This window comes from Paramisgurnus dabryanus, chromosome 22, assembly GCF_030506205.2.
Source record: "Paramisgurnus dabryanus chromosome 22, PD_genome_1.1, whole genome shotgun sequence".
NCBI classification, from domain to species: Eukaryota; Metazoa; Chordata; class Actinopteri; order Cypriniformes; family Cobitidae; genus Paramisgurnus; species Paramisgurnus dabryanus.
The window spans coordinates 5179755-5202241 of record NC_133358.1 but is presented as its reverse complement, the minus strand read 5'-3'; the positions used below and the strand labels follow the sequence as shown (position 1 = coordinate 5202241).

The 22487-nt window shown below is 36.9% G+C and overlaps 1 protein-coding gene across 1 annotated transcript; it reads right to left on the bottom strand.

Moving 5' to 3' along the window:
* Nucleotides 1–433: 433 nt before the first annotated feature.
* anxa13 (annexin A13) lies at nt 434–12407 on the bottom strand. Its single transcript, XM_065294643.2, has 11 exons — nt 12267–12407; nt 11078–11153; nt 10839–10933; nt 10571–10741; nt 10453–10486; nt 9588–9667; nt 9317–9385; nt 5685–5786; nt 5489–5564; nt 2926–3038; nt 434–2007 (listed from the first exon to the last, which is right to left on the bottom strand). The coding sequence occupies exons 1-11, from the start codon at nt 12279–12281 to the stop codon at nt 1888–1890; spliced, it is 951 nt and encodes a 316-aa protein (XP_065150715.1). The 5' UTR covers nt 12282–12407; the 3' UTR covers nt 434–1887.
* Between the last annotated feature and the right edge of the window lie 10080 nt (nt 12408–22487).

The following is a 22487-nucleotide window of genomic DNA, read 5'->3' as shown; positions in this document are numbered from 1 at the left end:
TCTCTGTTGACCAAACACAAACAAGTAAAAAGTTTCCCACATCTATTTACTCTTCCAAACTTAAGTGGGTAACACAGTGTTCCTGTAAATTAGCTCTTAAAGCATGCAAAAGCTTTTGGATATAAGCATCTGCCAGATGTGTTAATGTAATAACACCTTTTGTTTTTATTGGACATTTGTATACTAATAATTGTAATTATTTAAATATATTAATTTTAAGACTTCAGCACCTGACCTAAAACTAAAATAAAAGAATAAAAAACACTAAGAGACTTTAATAAGTACCTAATTGCAAATACACAGTGAGTTAAAAAAATAAGATATTATTTTAATCAATCATTTGCAGACCCATCATAACTCCTCCCATTTCACTTTCATCTCAAGTATTTTTTATGAATGAAACGCATGTAAAAAAATGACAGAATAACATAACCAGTGTTTGCAAGATATTCCTTGAAACTTTGTACTACTTTATTTTATTTAAGTTAATATTTTCAACAGTGCTATTTTTGTTAATACACAAGATAATTCAGATGTAGTTTTCATCTGATGGTAAATTAAATGTGTGGGGTCATCTCAAGTAACAAGTGTTGTCTTGAATATTTCAGTAACACTGATTACACACAGGCAAATAACATGTTGTCATATTCCTGTTGTGTGTGCGACTATTGTATGTCTTTAAGCAAACAATTTTGATTCACGTATTTAAATTATTTCATATGTATTTTTATGTGTTTCATATACATAAAAATGAATATTAAAGTACATTTCTTGAAAGGACAATAGTAACTCAAATAGTCTGCCTGTTGGTCATTTATGTTAAAGATATTTTAAAATAAACTGTAAGTTGTACTAAAATATATTATGTAAATAATATAAATATGGATGTGTTCGTTAAAATATTACTGACCAGGTAAAAGTACAGTCACATCATAATACTGCATCGTTTTACCATATGTGGAAATATTTGCATATTAACTAAAATATAGTTTAAGTTTATAAAGTATTTGTTGACTGTAAATCATTACACTCTTAAAAATAAAGATGCTTCACGATGCAATAGAAGAACCATCGCTGTGAAAAACCTTTATATGTAAGAGAGTACATGATGATCTCTCTTTTTCACATGCTTCATAAACCATTTGGAGAATTCAGAACTCACTAACCTTGCACTAACCTTTTAGTACAGTTTGTAAAACTGTAAGGTAAAATCTGTGCAAAAATACTAACATATCTCACGATAGAAACACAATGCTGGCCTTGCATCCCATTAGAGTATCAATCTGCTGTGTAAGGGATAATGTAGAGGTAGCATGTTGTTATCGCAGAAAATTCGCAGACACTCCGTTTCGTGTTGGGTCCTGATCGCACTGTCAGGGCTTATTTCTGTGATAACAACCGATTGCCTCTACGCAGCTATTTACCTCATAAGTAAGTATTAATTTTATGAGCTAATTTTTTACGAATGCTGAACTTCCGCAAGGAAAACGTTCAAATGTCACAAACACACTATTTGGTTTAATCATTTGTAAATATTATGACATATGTTATCAAAAGACATTTAATTTTTGTGTAATAATAAACTGTAGCTGTCAAAGTAATTTGCAGCATTCAGGTAACCATGTTATTAGTTTTGAGTGGTTGATATTTGGGAATAACAAACCTGCAAATGTGCGACTTGCCAATCAGAATCTAGCATTTCAATGATCATTATAACAACTACAACCTCAAGATTCCACTTTGCCTGTATAAAGTCTAAGAAATAGTTTACTGGTGACAGATACAGTATTCCTGTCCCTAAAAACTTCCTAAGTCTTTTAAGTTTGCCTTGTTTGTAATAGTTAAAGCTCCATTGGTCCACAGTGATGGTTGGATTGTGTGTGTCTCTTAGTGCAAGATGGCCAGCAGGAGGCGCTTGAAATCTCCACCGCATTCGGAGCAGATGGCTTCTTTAAGAGACACATCATATTTCTCCAGGTACATGTCTTTAATGGTCTCCAGATCAATCTAGGCAAAAGAGTGAGTTATCATTAATGATGGACTTATCTCATGAATTATTACTGTAGACTCCAACCATTGCGCGTCTTTAGTAAATCCCGACAGTCTTATTTAACGCCAAAATGATGGTTTGCACTGATGCAAGCTTTTAATCTGGCCCTGTATTATGATTTTATTAGAATTAAAATAAAAAAGTGATTGGTTGTCACTAGGCAGACTTCGCTAGGCCATCCAGTAGCAAAACATACTATATATTACATTTACTAGTATTAAAAAATGTACAAATTATTTATCACCAACCCCGAACCTAACCTTTACCCATAGATGTAAGGTTTACAGTTGTATCCACCTGTAGTGACCAGTATTATGTTTAATGAAATTTAAATTACAGAGTACTTACTAAAGATTTTCAATTCCGATTCTCGACTCGATTTTTAACCTCGATTCTCGATTCAACTCAATGAATATAGATTATATAGAATATTATATTATATTATAATATATTAGAATATAGACTTAATGAATGAATGACAGGCTCGCCCTCTCGGTCTTTGGTAACATCGCGCAAGGCAAAAAAAAGGGTGACATCTAGAGGAGAAGACTAGTAATTAGATTAATGTTAATCTTATGTTCAATGTTTGTGGAAATAAAAGGGGGAAAAAAATCGATTCATGGCCTGTGAGAATCGATTTTGAATCGACCACGGGAAAAAAACGATTAATCGAAAAAGCTTTTTTTTTTGCCCAGCCCTGATAATAACTTCATCAAACATGTATGAAATGAGGACACATTAATTTATTTCATACCGTTTTAGATACTATTAAAGCATAGAACATACTACACAGTGTATAATACAGAGTAAACAGTACACTAGCATTACATTCTAACACTTCTATAATTATGATTATTAAAAAATATGAATCATACCTCTGAGCGACACACAATAATGCGGATAAGGGTGTCTTCATCAGTTCCCGCCCCTTTCATGGCATCATTCAGCCTCCGAGCAAAGAATAGCTGGGGGTTCTTTGCACACCTAACTGTATGTAAAATAGGATGTGTTAGTCATTTGTTTCCTTTATTCAAGAAAGTGTTCATGTCGACTGCAATGCTACCGTATAAACAGAAAACTCCAGAAATATTCAGGTTTTCAAAGGTGAAGTATATGCTGCAACAAATAAAATCACAAATTGAACAAGATTTTATTATTATATATAAGTAAGCAATGAAGGAATAAAATCCCACCCTCCCTGCAAAGTGCCATCTAAACGGATCCAGTGATTAAACATTTTATGGTCCTATGTCCTCAACAGATAATAGGAATTTATAAAAATACATTTAGATGACACAACATGATTGCTTTTAGTATATGAGGACACTTTCAACCAGTTGAGAAACTTTCATTCCTAGTTGAGGAATTTTTCGGGAAATAGGTAAAGTGGTCTGGCTAGTGGCAGAATAACAAATGTTTTGGTTTCCTAAAGATGAGGAGAGACAGCAATGTATATTAAGGGAGGTTTAGTATAATTGTATACATGATATAGTACACATTTATATAGTAAGATACGCTTTAGCTATGATTTGAACTAAGGTTATCTACTTGTTGTTTATTTAGCTTTTATCAGAAATAAACTACTCTAAAAGGACTCTGTTATCAGTGATTATTTGCAGAGTTTACCGGAAGTTACATTTGTTTCACAAAAGCCATTTGTTTATGTTGTTACTGTTGAAAGAGTTTCAATCTAATATTGACCCCAAAGACCCTAAGTTCAAACAAGAAAGGGGACAGTATGAGGGTAAATCTTTCTCAAACACTCAGCCCATCTGATCAAACAAACATGTGATCAATTCCATTGGTTGAGTCAGAAGTTGTGATGTCAAGATATTCAAACAAAAAACAGCTGTCTGGAAACACCACAGTGTTTACACTGGTTAGTGTCAACCTACTATACAAATGTCTTATTTATAGTTGTCTCTGCACACTAAACAGGAATAGGATTTTTAATAGGGCTGGGTATCGATTCAGATTTTCCAGATCGATTCGATTTCGATTCACAAGCTGCCAAATCGATTCGATTCTCGATTCAATTTTCGATTCTGGTTCTCGGACCGGTTTTTATACTCTATTCAACTCAATGAATATAGATTTAATACAAATACTATATTAATAAATATAGGTTACAAGTAGGTAATTAATAAAATCGACGAAGCACCTGAAACCGCCATTTTAAGCACTGAATGAATGAATGACAGGCTTGCCTCTTGCTCCTTGGTAACATGCGCTAGACAAAAAAGAGGGTGACATCTAGTGAAGAAGACTAGTAATTCGTTTAATCATTGTTAATCTTTCGTTCAATGTTTGTAGAAATAAATATGAAAGAAAAAAGAATCGATTCTGAATCGACCACGTTTTAAAAAACGATTAATCGAAAAATCGATTTTTAACATCAACAAAATTACATGTTTCATCTTTAAACTCCTAAGACCGAAGCTTTGGTTTGTCTTTTTTCAGATTTCTACCAGCTATTTTGGGGTTAAGAAGAACCAATAAATATAATAACCAAATATTTTTCTAAGAACACGAAGCAGTGTATTTGTCATGTTTGTGTACACCAGTGGACATGCATTTACACCAGCCGCGGTAGAGGCGTCAAGCGCGAGTGATTTCAAAGTTAAGTCAATGTGAAGACACGTTGACGCGCGTATGGAGGTCTCGCGGTGCGAATGAGGCGTTAAGCGTGGAATCAAGTCTACTGCTCCACGCTTAACGCCTCATTCGCATCTAGTTTGGCGCGAATTGAGCGTCTGGAGCGGTTCACGCGGTATGCGAATGGTGCATTCGTTTGACGCGAATTCACGGCTGACGCCCGAGTTGACAAATTTGAACTTTGGCGGATTTTCGCGCCCCGTTAACCAATCAGGAGCCTGCTTGCTGCTGTGTCAGCAGCCCTGCCCGGAGTCACTCATTCAACATGAAGGAACGCTTGATATTGTCCGTAAGCAGTCACCCAGAGTTATACGACACAAGTTCTTATTTCTATAGAGACAGGAATAAAAAGGAACTCGCTTGGAAGAGTGTCAGTGAGGACATTGGGCAACCTGGTAAGTTGTAAATACACATTTCACTTTTGAGTCACGTGACGTTTATCTACCCTCTGCATTCCAGCCGTTTTTTAACTATTTTCCCCCTATAGTAAGGTTACCAAATACAAACCGGTAACTCTCTCGATGAATGCATGATCAACATCAACCATCTTGCAAACAGACAACCGCATCGCACTTGCCCCTCCCACAAGAAGCGGATTTCGCCTCTGACTTGCGTCAAATGCTTGCTTTTTCCGCGCATCTACTTTGGAAATTCAAAACAGAATGCATTCAAACTGTTCAAGCGGCAAACTAGGCTCAGTAGACGCAATTTTGACGCCTCAAACGCGGCTGGTGTAAACGCAGCGTTAGGAGGTTAAGTATAACAGTATGTTTTAATACATACCAAGTGTGGTGTAGCAGTCCTTTAGAGTTCCAGAGGTTTCATTATCAATTGTATCTAAAATCTCTGTTCCAGAAATCTGGGTGAGAATAAGGTCAAATTCAGTACAAAGGCAATCTTGTATTTCTATGTTAGACAAAACTGTACACTTATTGTTGTAAAGCTGCTACATTGAGCTCAAAGGAAAGCACACACTTACAGCTTCGTAGGCTTTGAATGTGACTTGCAGTTGCAAGTAGTTCCTGGTGGCCAAAATGTAGCTGAAAGTCGACTCATCTGTCCCAAAGCAGCCCTCTCCAGCCTTTAATGATAAAGCATGTTTAATGCATTGACAGAGGTCTAAAAATGTGAGTAAACTCATTTTGTTATTTCTATCAAATTATTATTATTATTATTATTATTGCTATCATATGAATTATATCGCCCTGGGTCATCTAAAAGTGTACAATTTCTTCTATGCATGGACAGCCACTAGAGAGTAACATATCAACATGTTGATAGGATTTATATATGTATAACTTTATAAATCTTCTCAGAACCAGAAGTGTTTAAACTTTTCTATTACATAGCTCTTTGGAATGCTTGATTCTGATTGGCCAGTTGCGACATTTGCAGGTTTATTATTCCCAGATAACAACCAATCAAAACTTATAACACACAGTAAACCGGATGCTGCAAATCATTTTGACAGGTACAGTTTTATATTACACAAAATTGAATATAAGTATTTTAATAATATATATGACATTATATTTAGAAATGATTAAACCAAATAGTGTCTTTGTGACATTTGAACGTCTTGTCTAATCTTAAATTCGAAAGTAAATGGGTAAGGCTTCTGTGGCTAGTGATGCAAAAACTTGATCAGATAGTATGACACTCATTTAGCAATAAATAATAATGATGAGAAAACCTTTTTAAATACCAATGTATTTTTTAATTAAAGCGACACCATCTAATTTTTCAACCTTCATAATACATTTTCAAGACCCTTGTGATAGTACATCGACTTTAAATAGGTTGAATGACATGTCTACCATAGCCTGACGGGGTCTGTATCGCTTTTACTCATACTTTAAAACTTAGGGTTTCGGGTAGTAACCAGAGCACAAAAAAACGACAAAATTGGACTGCTTTACGGCATACGTCACTTCCTCCACTCCCTCCACACAATGTTTTTTTTTAAGTGAATTTTGCTGGAGGCTACTTAAGGAGTGTAGCGAGCAACTTCTATTATGTGACTCTGTGGCACTGTGTTAGTGTTACAGACCTATGACACGAGCGACCCGGGTTCGATTCCCCTTTAAGGCAATTTTTTATATAAACTCACGATCTTGATTCATACATAAATGCGATCTTCTTTATAAATGATGGCGATTATCTTGCATATAGTTCCCTGTATTCATATGCTGCATTCACGTGTTCACGTATTTACCTTTCTTTTACTGTCTATGGTATTTACATTACAATCCAGGATGCTATAGCAGTCAAACTTGCTCAAACTCACACAGTGTAAAACCAAACCTTATTCATTCACCAATCCCTATTCATTCACCAATCAGATCCGAGCGTTTCTCTCTTCTCTCTTCCTCATTTGCTGCGTTCCGCTGTCACTCGCGTGACATATTACAAAGCGGCAGACCTAAACACATCGGTTTGCTAGGATTTGGAGCGACAATTTTCACACAAAAGAGAGGAAAAACAAGCGCCATTGCGGAAAATCCTGGTGGCGAGGGAGAGAGGGACGATGCAACAATATGTGTTTTGAAAAAGGCAAGGAAATACTTCTGATCGTTTCTCAATTGGAAGGCTGCAGCCTCCGGAGGTCAAATATGCAGGCTCCATACGTCATCAAGCCTGGTTTATTAAGGTAAACTGAGCATTAAATTCGCAAATCATAAGCATACTGCAACAATTTACGATTAACTAAGTATAATAGTCAACTTTATAATTGTTAATATTCTGAAATAAGACAGTCGTGATGACGTATGCAGCTTAGAAATACGACATCCGGAGGCTGCAACCTTCAGATTGAGAAATGGCTTCTGCCACGAGTTCCTCATCAGAAAGTTGTAACATGACTGCGTTTCTCCCTGATGCCTCAAAATGTTGATCGTTTAGCGTTTAGTTTTTAAAGGTTTAGTTTTTAGTTTAGTTTTAAGTTTTAAGGTTGGCCAGTTCTTTTCCTTTGCGAAAGTGCTGTGTCGCTTGTGGCCTCTAGGGGCGCTAGGCGTGAAAAATACATGTCTAGCTCCCCCTAGTGGCCAAAAAGTTCCGCGGTGTGCCTTTAAAGGGTCATGAAACCCCCCTCTTTTAGCTCAAGTCTAGCTCACAATCTTTTTGAAAAATGCAACTGAAATGGGCGTGGTGGCTGTGAGAAGGGGGAGGGGAGTGTGTGTTGTACGGCAAGGGAGAGGAGAGGGGAGGGGGGAAACTCTCATCGCCAGTAGCCCATGCATATGGACTGTCACTAAAAATAAGTGATAAAACGTGAGGAAATACTAATTAAAAAAAAAACCCCTGGAAAAGTTAAAATCTAATTAAATGACACTTTATTTTTGTCTTTTCAAGAGTTACTGAATGCCCTGCTACATATATCCTACAGTAATCATAATTCTATTTAAAACATATTAATGTACATGAGTAATTACAGTCATTATAAAATATAAAGTTGTTTATATACACACTATGAATGCATATATTTGAAAAAAAAGAACGCTTAAAAAAACATTGCGTACATAGCAAAAAAAAAAAAAAAAAAAAAAAATGCGTAAGTTACATAGCATAGATCTACGCGCCCGCTGAACCCCAAATAAAGATGGACAGTGACATAGAAATTTGCAGTGGCAGCAGTACGCAGGGCTCTGTGGAGGTGGAGGACTTCTCTCCTCCTGATTCCCCAGGGCTAAATGGAGACATACTAGATGGCAGTGCAGGTCCTCTGCCGTATCAATTTGAGCCAATAGCCCCTGCCGTGACTGTGGACGAAAACATGGACGAACCGGAGGCTGCGCGGATGGGAGAAGTGTCAGAATGGTAGCTGGATGTGTCCGTGGTTGATGGCCAACCAACCGCCCGAAGCCAGAGTCTAGCCCTGGCAGCATCGCGGGGAAACATATGCAACCCATTTGAACTTTTGCACCACGAAAACAAACACTTGCGTCCCATGATCGCCTCACTCATCTACTGCGCGATATCACAGCTTGCTTGACAAGTCTGTCGTTGGGAAGATCCGCGTGGTGTCATGAATAATTAAGAGATTGTCTTCTCATTGGATAAAAAACTCAGTCTCGTTAATAATTATGAGACAACGATGAGTCGTCAAGTTACTATCTGTGCTCTGCCCCGTCACAGCCTGTGACGTGAACTGGATGAAGATTTTAAACCCGGAAGACGAAAATAGCGTATAAAAACTAAAATTTAACCATTTCCCCCCTACTATTAAATCTAACAGCTGCTAACATTGTCTTCAGTGGTGTTCAACACACATACCTCTGTTAAAATCTCAGAAATTTTGGTTCAGGGGTTTCATGACTCTTTAAACTGACCACTAAAAGCTTTATTATGGCTATTATATACGTTTTATTATAATATGTTTTATAAATAAAAGTAATTGTTCAAATCTTTAAAGTGAAACACAATCAACAATGTCCCCCCTATTTTATTCATTTATATCTGTGTGTGTGCTGTCACATTTGTTTTTTCAACATTAATAAATGTGATGCAAATCTAATGTGTTACGAAGCTGTCCTTAGATATTGATGTTTCAATCACGTGCCAGCACAACATTATATGGAATATACTACAGAGATCATGCTTAATGTCTCCTACCTCAAACATTGAGACAGCATCTTGCTCAGCCAGCGCTTCATCCACGTCGTAGCTCTCATCTCTGTTACCCTATGAGAGAGAAAGTATTGAAAGAGAGTGAAATTCAATCTGGATAATGTCACAGCACCCAGGCTCTGTTTCTCTGATGACAGCAAGAGGAAGAGGGAGGGGCGGTAAACACACTGATACTGAAAGCTGTATTTTACCTAGAACTGCAGTGTAGTCATTTTGTTAGAAGCGACCATTTTGAGGAAACTTAATAGGTGTTTACCTCAAGAAGTAAAGTAAGCAGCCTCCTCACATCCCCACTTGTGTCTCCTTCAATGTCTGCCTCCAAATCTCTGTCATGCACTGTAGACAAGAACATACATGCTTGACACTGTATGTGCTTCTTACTGTTAAAAGAGCCCACCAAGCGTATGGTAATGAAATAAAAATACACAGATGGAGCAAATAAACATTCATTGCCATAACATTTCTTCTTATTATGTGGATAAGTAGTTCATTTTGTATTGGAATATTACTTTGATGTTATTTTCGATTTTAAAAAAGTCTCTCTTTGGGGTTTACAATTGATTAAATACAGGGTTCCCACTCAAAGTAAATGTCAAATTCCCTGACTTTTCCCTGGCTTTCATTGACTAAAAGCTGAATTTCCATGAAATATGTCAGGATTTCGGATGTAATGTACACCTTGAGTTTATAAAAATGTAGCTTAAATGCATAAAATTGGTTTCTTGAACATGACAATGAGTTCACTGTACTAAAATGGCCCCCACAGTCACCAGATCTCAACCCAATAGAGCATCTTTGGGATGTGGTGGAATGGGAGCTTCGTGCCCTAGATGTGCATCCCACAAATCTCCATCAACTGCAAGACGCTATCCTATCAATATGGGCCAAAATTTCTAAAGAATGCTTTCAGCACCTTGTTGAATCAATGCCACGTAGATTTAAGGCAGTTCTGAAGGCGAAAGGGTGTCAAACACAGTATTAGTATGGTTTTCCTAATAATCCTTTAGGTGAGTGTATATAAAAATGTTCAAGAAAACAACACATAGACATATAAAAAATAATAAAACTTGATTTTCATCACAGGGGAACTTGGAAGCATTGTGAAAGCAGATTACTCTTACCGTAGGTGTAGGTCTCTTTGTAAGTTCTTATTTCCTATTGGAAAACAAAACTGAGTAAATGACTCATTTTAAATTAATGTCTGTGACAAACACAGGAACTATCAACAAAAGTACATACATCATTAGTAGCAGTACACAGAATCTCAACCAGGACATCCTCATCTGTCCCCGCACCCTTCATGGCCTTCCTGAGCTCCTTAACAGCAAACACATGAGGAGGGTCCAGCATTGCAATAATGGCGTTCTCAAAGTTTCCTGACAGCTCTTTTTTCAAAACCTCCTCCAGCTCCTGCAGAATAAGACATCATACTTGATCTTAACTTATTTTGTATATTTTTATAATACAGTTTTATAGTTTTGTACGTAAATTTTGACAGACTGCTCACATCGTCATATTTGTCAAAGTATGCCTGTTTGATTTCCATTCTTTGTACTGCGCTTCGATTGGCCAGGATGTTTATTATGGCTTGCTCATCAGTTCCTTGAATAAAGATTCATATAATTTATTACATAAGAAGAAATACAATACTCTTTGAATGGCAGATGTCATGGATAACCCTTTAAGATTGCAATTAAATGTGAGATTGTTAAAACAAATACAGTAAGAATGACACAGATAACTCACCTAAACCTTTGCAGGCTTTACGGATGGCCTTTATGTCAGCAACAACATCAAAGTCTTCATAAGGAAAAATGGTTGGCTGGCAAATAAAACAACACAAATCACTTCACTTAATCCCAATCACTGCAAATAATGTATGCTAGTATCATGTATGTTTAAATCACTAAAACAATAATCGGCATGATTTTGTTGATCCCAATATAACACAGACAGTCTTTAACCTTGACAGAAGACTGTTAGAGGAGATTGTTAAAGAGAGATAAAGAATTTAAATTTTTTTATAACACACAGACTACCTATATCTAATATATTCTGTGAATGCTCTGCAGGCAACATGTAATGTGGCCAACACTTTACAATAAAGTGGTATTTGTTAATATTAGGAAATGCATTAGCTAACATAAACTATGAACAATATAGTTTTTTTTAGCATTTATTAATCTTTGTTAATGTTAGTTAATGTCAATACAATTATTTATGTTAGATCATTGTGCATTAATTCATGTTAACAACTTTTTTAAGGAATATTCTTATATTATTTTTATTTCATTACAAATCCTGCGAACTTCACAACATATTGGATGAAATCGAACATCTTCAGCAATCAAAATGTGTAAACTTTTACGTTGTGAAAATTCTTTACAGAGAATGTAGTAGGGTGTCACAATTGCCCTATATAAGCCCCCCATATGAACATTGACTCAGGAATGTTTAATGGATCCACCCAGTCCAAACTCCCAGTAATCCCAGATGGAGGCCACTGGACTGCTAGAAATGAAACTGATTTTCCCCAGTCTCCTCCCACGGGATTTCCTCTGCTATAAACTCACATAACGGGATTATGATCACACATTTATTTCGTTTACCTTATTAAAAACAATCCAAATGTGTTAAATACATAAGATGCGCGAAAATAAATTACATTTAGCCTACGTTTGATTCCTTGCGCGAATTACCCTGCGTTAAATACGGAGCGTACATTAAATAATAAAGTAACACATCACATGCAGATCTGAACCTAACAGATATATCATATACCAGTCGCGTGCAGATTGTTTATGTCCTTCTTTACTTTAAAAGAGCCTTGTTTGCTGGATGAATGCGACAGTCTCGTTATAAACCTCGCGGATGATGTTAAAGTCTCTCTCTCTGATGTGTATCTTAAATTCAAAATCATAGACTGTATACACACCTGACAGTTTCCCATGTTGATTTCGCTGTTGTGTGGCTCGGATAAAAATATTTGCTGGTAAGATGAACTGAAGCAGCTGACTGCGGTCTGAAGTCTCAACTAAAGGCCAGACACCAGAGACACGCTGCAGTTACGATAAATGACGTCAGCACGTAGGCAAATAACGGGACGCTGTTTTAAGCCCTACTGAGAAACAGTTCGGTGTTCGGTCGAAATGTGAATGTTCCCTTTATGTTTCTCTTTAGTGTAGCGTTTTAATAGCGTTTTCATCGCGTTACGTTTATAATTTAGATATATTAATGACTTCTCTACTGAGTGCATGTATGTAATGTATCAACATAAACAACAAACAGTAGAGAAACAAAGAAAAAGACAGGCTATATAAGGTTAAAAGAAATATTCTTATAGAAACTGGAAAAAGTATAAAATATTTAATAAATTATTCTAGAATACATTATATTATTGCTTTTTTAGTATAACCCATTCAAATCTTTAATCTTTCAAAATATATAAAAACATACCGTGATGAAAAAGCTATGAGAAACGCTACACTAAAGGGAAACTTAGAGGGAACAAACTTTAACAGAACACCGGCATTCATGATTTTGATTTATGAGTGCGGTGCAGAAGAAGGGCATTACAATCAAAAATAATATGTAACAATTTCCTAACGCTTTAAATGTGCCATATAATAAAAACTGTATTTACCAAGGCATAGATGAATAATAAGAGTTCTGTAAATGGTAATGACATATCGTGAGCCTTAAACGTGTTTGTTTCCTCATTTTTATTTAAACCTCCAGCACGCAAAAGAAAGCTGGAAAACAGCCCAATCTCAACATAACTCCTACTGTGATGTCACAGTCAAGATGTACACCCCCAACATTAAATTACACATTAATTTGAGCTACTTGCATGAGCCTTAGAGCAAAGCAGAGCAATCAGAGCAGAGATCAACATTATTATTCATGACCCTTCCAAATAGGGCAAAAACAGACCATTTCATTGAAAGGACAAATCCTATAAATGGACATGTAAAAACGTTTCTGGATAATTTTGCACTTAATAAAGTTACATACCTTCTATGTAAATATCAAAGAACAATTGAACAGATTATTTCAACGCATTCTTTGACACCTTTTATATTACAATAGGCTAATTATCACATTATAGTACTATTTGTGATATTGCCTTATTAAAATCTATAATATTCAAACACAATACTGGATTGCAGTTACACATTTATTACCATATAAGTAAAATCAATGAGTGAAATCCAACTTTAATGCTCTTAATTGCATCATTAGTTTGCAGTTTATACACCTAAACATTAGAGAATAGCACACTCAAATTGTAAACCAAAACTAAGGACTTCATATGCGAGGGTAAACAGGTGCATTCAAGTTTATGGCACACTATCAATAGAAGCAAGTATATTAGGCTATTTTATATATTTATAAATATAGGCTATTTAATATATGTAGCCTATGCTTTATTCTGTCAAAGGATATTTTTTAACTGTAATAAGGTTGATTTGTAAATTGATTTGTCTGTGTTTTATCCCAGATAGCACACATACATCTCAGAGACATCTATTGGATGTCTGCATTTAGCCTACATCTGCAAGATGTATTTTTTGTTCATCTGCAATACCTCTCTGAGAGGTTTCCTGACAGATGTCATAGAGAAGATGTCTGTAAGATGTGTATGATTAGGCTACAGTATGTGGAACTGCTGTTTCTAAAAGTTTTTACATAGCAGATCCAGATCCCCAGATCTTCAGCATACAGACGTATCTGCGCTATCTGCGTTGTATAGGCTTTGCAGCCGTGAAAAGCACTAAGCTGCAAATAAACATGAATTGAATTGAAAATGTGAATGAAGTCATTTTCCTGTTGATTTTTATTCCCTGAGGATTTAAAAACAATAAAAAACAATGTAAAATAGGCAAATGCCTTATTTAGTCGACTTAGGCCATTTTGTTTCCATGGTAAAATTTCTTTGTGGATCCAAAGGTGGATAGGTGTAGTAATGGATTTTAAGCTATTATTTATTTTCCCCCTTTAAAATAAAGCTAAGAACTGATGCTAGGTATGTCATCAAATGTTTTTGTTATTGTTAAAATTGCAAAGATAATTAAATTAATTTCATTAGATGTCTAAAACCAGATTGAGTGTTATTATGTGGATTTTTTGTTGCAAAAACTGTTATTGGTTTTCTGAATATTAATTTGCCGTATGAATGTTGCGTTAGCCATTGCACCTTATGGTGACTTTACTACATAATGCTTTATTTTAGTGCCAGACAGATCCAAAATCGAAAATGACCTGTAGTGGTAATTTAGCTGTCCATCACTTTAAACGATCTGCAAAGTAGCTAAACCAAAAAGTGCACGATTAATAAAGTCATTGGCTTCATAGGGAGTCAACTCTGAGTTGCTGAAATGATTCGTCACATAGTTTGAATCTTCTGCCTGTCTCTATATGTAGATGTGAACAGTGGCGTGTTTACCATTTTGGGGGCCCTATGCAAAGTCCAAGAACCAAGGCCCCCCATGCCCCAGCATTGCCCAAGGTTTTTCAATTGAATTGCACAACAATAATATTCTGTATATAGAATTAAGTGAGATATATATAAACCGGGTTTATTTTGTTTTACACTGCTTAAAATAACACTAAATTGTTACAGTTTGGTATGACAAAATTCTTGGTTTAAAAAAAAAATTTTGCGCCCCTCTCAGATATATCTTTTGCTTGCAAATGTCTTATAGGATGTATTTAAAACAATGTAATTAAAACTGCAACTTCAGTATCTGACATCTTACTAAAAAAAACTAAATAAGGAAAAAGAGGAAGCATTAGATTATTATTCAGACTGATCTAACAAACTGAACTAACAAACACCAGCAAACAATATTGTAAGTTGGTTATTGCTTGAATTTATGGATGGGAATCACATAAAACTCTCATGTTCATATTGCAAAAACAAACTTACTGTGAGGTACAACAAAGCATATAGACTAGACATACACTAAAGATGAGATTTTAATGACAATGATGAGATACAGAATATGAATGATTTATGTATTTTAGACATGATTTAAACCCCTGCGTGGTGTCTTTATCATGTTTATACCTGTACGAGTGTGGAACAAAAGATGCGTGTCACCGATCAAACCAAACCACCAATCACAAGTGTGAAGCCCAAAGTCTTTAAAGTAAACTTGACCATCGAGTGAATGTTGTGCAGTTACGAGAGCACAGTGCGAGTCGAGCGAGCGCTCATTCCAGCACTTGTGTGGCTGCTTTTGTGCGCGCTGTGCAGAGGTGCGCTGTCCCGTAGTCGAGTTCGCTCATGAAGTAGTCTGTGCCCTCGTGAGGATGCACGCATATATTATTCTGCGTGCATACTTGCAGATCTCTCGCTTGCGCGTGCTTTATCCGTGCCTTAGATTTGGGTCTGAATAAACGTAACATACTTTCGCGCACCTTGTGGCCAGTAGGGGGCCCCCCAAGCCCGCGAGGCCCTACGCAATTGCGTGGTTTGCGTGGTGGGTAAACACGCCACTGGATGTGAAAAACTTTGCATAATAATCTCCATCTACAGGAGAAACAAAATCTCTGACCTGCCCACAGACACTGCAGCTAGTTAGTGTGTAAACATCATGTCGAGAAGACACTGTGTTTCAGCTGTAAAGGAAAGTTTGTGTTGTTTTCACTACCAGAGGATGAAGTTGTGAAGAATCAGTGGTAAAATTACTTTTTCAATGAGGGATTTACTAAACATTTGGCAATGAAAGACGGTTCTGTTCCCACTTCATTTGGAACAACATGCGTCTTCTAACCACAACCTATGATTATTACATTATGTGTTTATTTTCCTCAGAGCAATCTAAAATGTCTAGTTTACTGTAATGTCAGTAAGTCGCGCAAGCAACTACTGTTTAGCTGTGGCCCGGTTAGCTTACATCAGGGGTGTCCAAAGTCAGTCCTGGAGGGCCTGTGTCCTGCAGAGTTTATATAAAACTTCCCTCAACACACCTGCCTCAAAGTATCTAGTCTGCCTAGTAAGACCTTGATTAGCTGGATCAGGTGTGTTTGATTAGGGTTGGAATAAAACTCTGCAGAGACACCGGCCCTCCAGGAACAGGAGTGGACACCTCTGGCTTACATACTTGTTGAAATGAGTGTAAAAATGTTAGTGTCTGTCGTCGTTTTTATAACTTGGACTAATGATGAATGATGTGTATTGATGTTGGTGTTTAATATACTGTCAGTGAGTCACGTTAGCAAGTTGCTAACGCATACTGCACTGTCGCTAATGTCTTCTCAGTAAGTCATGTTTGCACTAGGTCAATGCATGTTGCACTGTTGTTGGACTGTGCAGAGACTGTGTCAGTTGACCAATCAGGGCAGAGTAGGCTACTGAAAGGTGGGGTTTAGGCAGACTGAGTCATTGAACGGCTTCACACGAATCGTTTGCCGATCTCCAAGAAATGGGGTAATATTCAATTTATATTTTGAGAAAATGACACGTTTTTTTTGACCTTGCATGCATTTAAACCTGTTTTTTGGGGACTCCTTAAAGGGATAGTTCACCCAAAAATTTTGTCCTCATTTACTTACTCTCACGTTGTTTCAAACCCGCATAAATTTCTTTGTTCTGATGAACACAAAGAAAGATATTTTGAGAAATGTTTGTATTCAAACTGTTCGTGCACCACATTTACTTCCATAGTAGGAAAAAAGAATACGGAAAAATATGGAAGTAAATGGGGTCCACAAACGGTTTGATTACAAACATTTTTCAAATTATCTTCCTTTTTGTAATCAGAACAAAGCAATTATACAGGTTTGTAACGACATAAGAGTGATTAAATGATTACATAGCCTAGTTTTAATTTTTGCGTGAACTATAATTTTTGGGTGAACTAGCTTAGAAATTGCACCTGACTGGCACTTCAAAATAAAATTGGATGTCTTTTGGTCACTGGACGAGTTATTGTGGACAGCTGTAGACTTTAAAGGCAAAACTTTTCAAACAAATCGTTTAATTGATTTGCAGTTCGCTTTTGAGTCACCAGGGGTCTCATTTATAAAACCGTGCATATGATCCTTACTTAAAGTCTACATATACACAAAAGCCAAAAATGGGATATGCAAAAAAATATTAAGATTAAAATAAATCAATTTTCCCTTTATAAATCAAAGATCACCTGCAAGTGCATGTACATGAATTATCCTCACATCCCACCCTGCAAGCCCATTCTCCCATCAAGTTTGTTTTTTATAGATCAAAACCTTTGTGTGGAAAATGGCACCCTTTATAAATAAGACCCCTGATCATTTGCCTAATGTAATATTTTTTCAAGTATTCAATGCTGGTTTGTTCCAGTAGATGGCAGTACATGTCAACTGTTTCTGGAGGAATTAAAGCCATTCCATCCCAGTTTGTACTGTTTCTGTTTTCATAATGACTATGCAGAGGTGTCCTGATCACGTGTACCATTTCTGGTGTGGATGTGCTTTCTTTGACATTATCAAACAATAACCTTATCCCTGTACTATGAAAGGGGAGTTAATGACAATTCACATTTCACTTTAGTTTAGAAAAATAGCATGTATCGATAGCAGTTTTAGTGTATAAAGCTTAAAGTGAATTGCTTATAAAGATAATTATTTTTGACAGACATCAACATTCAAGGCAAGCACTATATAACAAAGGGATCTGTGGCATCAAATTTTAATCCCAATACTGGCAGACTCAAAAGTATTTACCAGCAAAAAGTCTGAAAGTGGGCACCATACCCCAGTGAGTTGGGCACCATACATAGTGTATAGTAAACCACCCTGCATTGGCACATAAACTCAACAAGACAAGTTTGCATTACAGTGTAGCATACAACTCACACATTTTGTAAATAGTTGTGTATGAGTCTCTCTATTGTCCTCAGTGTGAAAAGATAAATCTTAACGTCCTATAGTCAGACATTTTGCAGATTCTGCAAGAGGTATGTAAACTTTTGAGCATAGCTTTATATATGTGTGTGTGCGGGTTGGTATATGTGGTTTATTGGTTCATCTGACATGTTTATTATGCTATTACCATGGTTTACGGGGACACAGGACTGGGGTAGGTAAGGGGAATAGAATATTATATAACAGTTTGTACAGTCTAAAATGCATTGCGTCTAAGTAAATGTCCCCGTAAACCACATATGCCAACATGTGTGTGTGTGTGCGTGTGTGTGTAATAGTGTAGCTGTGCTATTGGTGCTGACAGCCTGGTGCAGATTATTTTCTCATGGAAGTAATGTTCAGCATAGAGAAGGCCTTTAATTGGGTGAATATGTCATAAGGGTTCAGAGTTAATCATAGCAAATAGAGAAGGAGAGAAAGTTTATGTCGTCTGGGAAATCGTGAAGAATGTGGGCTGTTGTAGCTGGGTTTTAGGACTGTGCGCCATGCATAATTGGTGTCTGAATTTTGTAGATAACCGGATCTTCTTTCTCTATGTGATTGAAGTAACAACTTTTTTCAAGCCATTATTCTTCAATGCCTCTTAGATGATAAAGACAGCTGGTTTATATACAGAAGAAAAGAGTACACACAGTCCTGTAAGCCTGTAAATAGTGACTCACATACGGCTTTACTTAAAAGAAAGATGAAGAATTATGGAGAACATTTTGAAGGCACAATTTATGCACAGTATGTGCTTGCATAAATCTGAAAAACTGAATTCTTCTGCCAAATAAACTGCAAGGTTTTCAAAAGCTGGCATTTTTAGATCTCTCTATATTAAAACACTTGTGTGTGTGTGTGTGTGTGTGTGTGTGTGTGTGTGTGTGTACCTGGTAATTATCACATTGTGGGGACCAATTGTCCCCACAAATAAAGGAATACCAGTAAATTTGAGACCTCGTGGGGATATTTTGAGGTCCCCATGAGGAAACAAGCTTATAAATCAAACAGAATGTTGTTTCTTGAAAAGCTAAGGTACAATAAAGTTTTCTTTGATGGTTGGGGTTAGGGTTTGGGCTAGGCCTAGGGGAAGGGAATAGAATATACAGTTTGTATGGTATAAAATGCATTACATCTATGGAATGTCCCCACAAAACATGGAAACCAGAATGTGTGTTACATGTATTTTTAAGTATGTTAACCCATACTCGAAATGTGACGTCTGCATTTAACCCATCCTAGCAACTACAAGCCATGATCACACACACCCACAGCAGTGGGCAGCTAACCCTGCTGTGCCCAGGGAGCAATTGCCTTGCTCAAGGACACCACAGTTGCAATCTTCCGGCCGTGAGACTTGAATCAGCCACACTAGGCTACAACTGCCACAAAAAGCATATGGTAGCAACTCAAGTTTATTTCATGCTGTGTTTGTCTTCTCCAGAAATATGAAACTGATGACACAGCCATAATCACATAAACAAGCAATTTTGCCAGTATAATGGTATAGTTACGGTTATCAGTATAATAGTCAGGTGTGGCTCGTCTGTATGGGCAAGTGGGGCAGTGCCCTTCCCAGTCATCCTCATTCACTCCACCCACTCTTTCTCACTCTCCTGAGGTTCAATTATCACCACCTCATCACCCCTACCCTTTATATACTGCTCATTCGCTGCCACTCATTATCTGGTCTCATCAGTTATGACACCGACTATACCTCTCTACTTACCTTAAGGACTTACCTGTCATTCCCTCGTCGTCATCTGCTCCTCATTCCTCTCATTATCTTCATCCCAGAATCCTAATCAATCATCTGCAACCTAAGAGACTCTGTTTATACTCAGCTAAGTTCCCATCTGAAGAACTGTTACATAATGCTTACCATTATCCATTTAATATCATCTGTATTATCAATAAACTACATTTTACTTACCATCTGACTGCCTGCCTCTCCATTGTGTGACACACCACCTAAATATTAATCCACTTAAAAATACCTAACTAAATAACCTTAATCAAATCTTAATTGAGGTGGTGATGGCACAGTGGATAAGACACTCGCCTTTGATGTAAGAGACTAAGGTTCGAATCCACTGTGACACATCATTGTGTCCCTGAGTAAGACACTTAATCCCTAGTTGCTCCAGAGGTGTGCGACCTCTGACAAATATATATAGTATTTGTAAGTTGCTTTGGATAAAAGCGTCAGCTAAATGAATAAGTAAAGCTAAACTGTTAACTTACAAATATTTCTAATATTTTTCAACAAACATTTTCAAAGTCTCTAGACCAGGGGTTCTCAAAATCCGGACTCCGGTCCGGATTCCGGACCCGAAGGGAATTTGATCCGGACCGGCGTCCACTTCAAATTGCAAGTGCATTAATCTCTATGTGATTGATTAAATGTGTGCATTTACTACTTTAAAAATGCATATTAAACTTGTAAACTACTCGTTTATTCCTTGTCAGAAAAAAAAACGTGTTATTTAAAAGTGTCCTGTGTGACGCTGTAGCCATCACACCATGCATCACACCCAGATATTTTGCACAGCTATTTCATGTACTACGGCTTTTGATCAGTAACTCCTTACATGCATTTGAAAAGGCAACACTCATCAAAAATAATCATTAGACATATTCTTTATTATCATGAAAATACCTGAAAAGGTTTGAAGAACAGCAATATAAATATATCCTTAAGACATTTCCTGGAGCTGCTTGTCTGTGGTTCTTCGTTTGCAGCACATATTGAGTTTCTGCACAAGAGCGCCCTTTGGCTTTTGGATGTAACAGCATTTCACCGTATTTCATTGAGAAGCATAACAAGCATCTTTGGCCACTATATACTGTAGGTGCACCCCTAATTTAGGTCAGTGTCTTCGTCTACCAACCACACCTTTTTTGCCACGGTTTATGCATCTGATGGAAGACAAACTCTTCCATTTCTCTAATTAGGTTGCTTTGTATTTTGCTTATGTTTGGCATACTTCTAATGTTTCATGTTTACATTTTTTTTACTTTAAATATACACTTGTTATGAATGTACTTTAATGGACTACTTTTTTACAAATTGTTTGTGTTGATTAGTTATATAAACAAATGATTTACATCATCATTTACACAGTTTTTGTAATAACCAGTTTTTCCGGACCTATGAAAATGATGAGAATTCAGATTTGGACCTTTAAATGTAAACTTTGAGAACCCCTGCTCTAGACCATTTTAAATCGTGAAATCAATATGTTTAGAAATTAAGTGCATGGCTTGATTGGCTATTGTATTTATAATGATCGAGCTGAGAGGAGCAGAGGCTGCCTCTGCCCTCCTGAGCTAAACAGCGCCCCACATTTTTCCCATGGAAATTTGTGGTGAAAAATTTAAATGCAGCGAGCCCTAATAGAGAGCCATATGGGCAGATTTTAATCTGCCCTGTTAGCTTATAAGTTACTGAATGTAGTTCAGGTCAATGCTATATCATTCCGAGTAAGCAAAGTGCATATCGGTTTCTGCTTCTGTGTGAAAAGTACGGCTGATTCTTCAGGTTGTGAGCATTGCGAGTGGTACAAATCAACCCGATTGTAAAGCTTTTAAAGGAACACTAAAGAGTTTTTGCTCTTTACTCCCCCTACAGGTTGGAAGCGGAATTGTCCATTAACACTGTTGCAAATAATTTAGCCTGCAGCAAAGCTGGCTTTGTTTGGATTGTAGGTCTGCCGTTAAGCAAGTTTTTGTAGTTTTCACTCGAACTACAGGACCGCGACCCGACTGTTGGAAACTTCTTTAATGCGGTTTTGGCCGATAAAGGGCTGCAAAGTGAATGTGAAAGTGCCGTTCACCCTGTTTCGAGTGGATGAACGACTGAAACTTGTTTGGAAACGTTATTTTAAGGTAAAAAAAACTGTTTGGTGTTGCTTTAATCGAGACATGGTGCGATTTTCATTGCCCACGATGCAAGTAGGCATTTTTGACGATACCAAATAATACGCAACACAATCTGCTGTAATGACTTTTCTGACCCCGACATGTGCAGTGGGAACTGTGAAGGGGTCTATAGGGCATTTAAAGGGTCATAGGATGACATAAAGCTTTTGTTGTCTGGTTGTACTAAATAAAGTGTTTTATTTCCAATGCTTACTTTTTCATTTTCCTAGCACTTATCTAAAAGGCTAAAACCAAATCCAGTATAAGAGCACCAACATCAGTCTACATTTTGGAAGGACACTAGATTCTGCTTAGTGTTTGCATGCGTTCAGTCATTTAA

Coding starts and splice junctions, on each gene's coding strand:
- anxa13 (XM_065294643.2), bottom strand. Junction 10,487..10,570: donor TGTGTACTGCTACTAATGAT/GTATGTACTTTT, acceptor GTTTTCCAATAG/GAAATAAGAACTTACAAAGA. Junction 9,668..10,452: donor CAAAGAGACCTACACCTACG/GTAAGAGTAATC, acceptor TCTTGTCTACAG/TGCATGACAGAGATTTGGAG.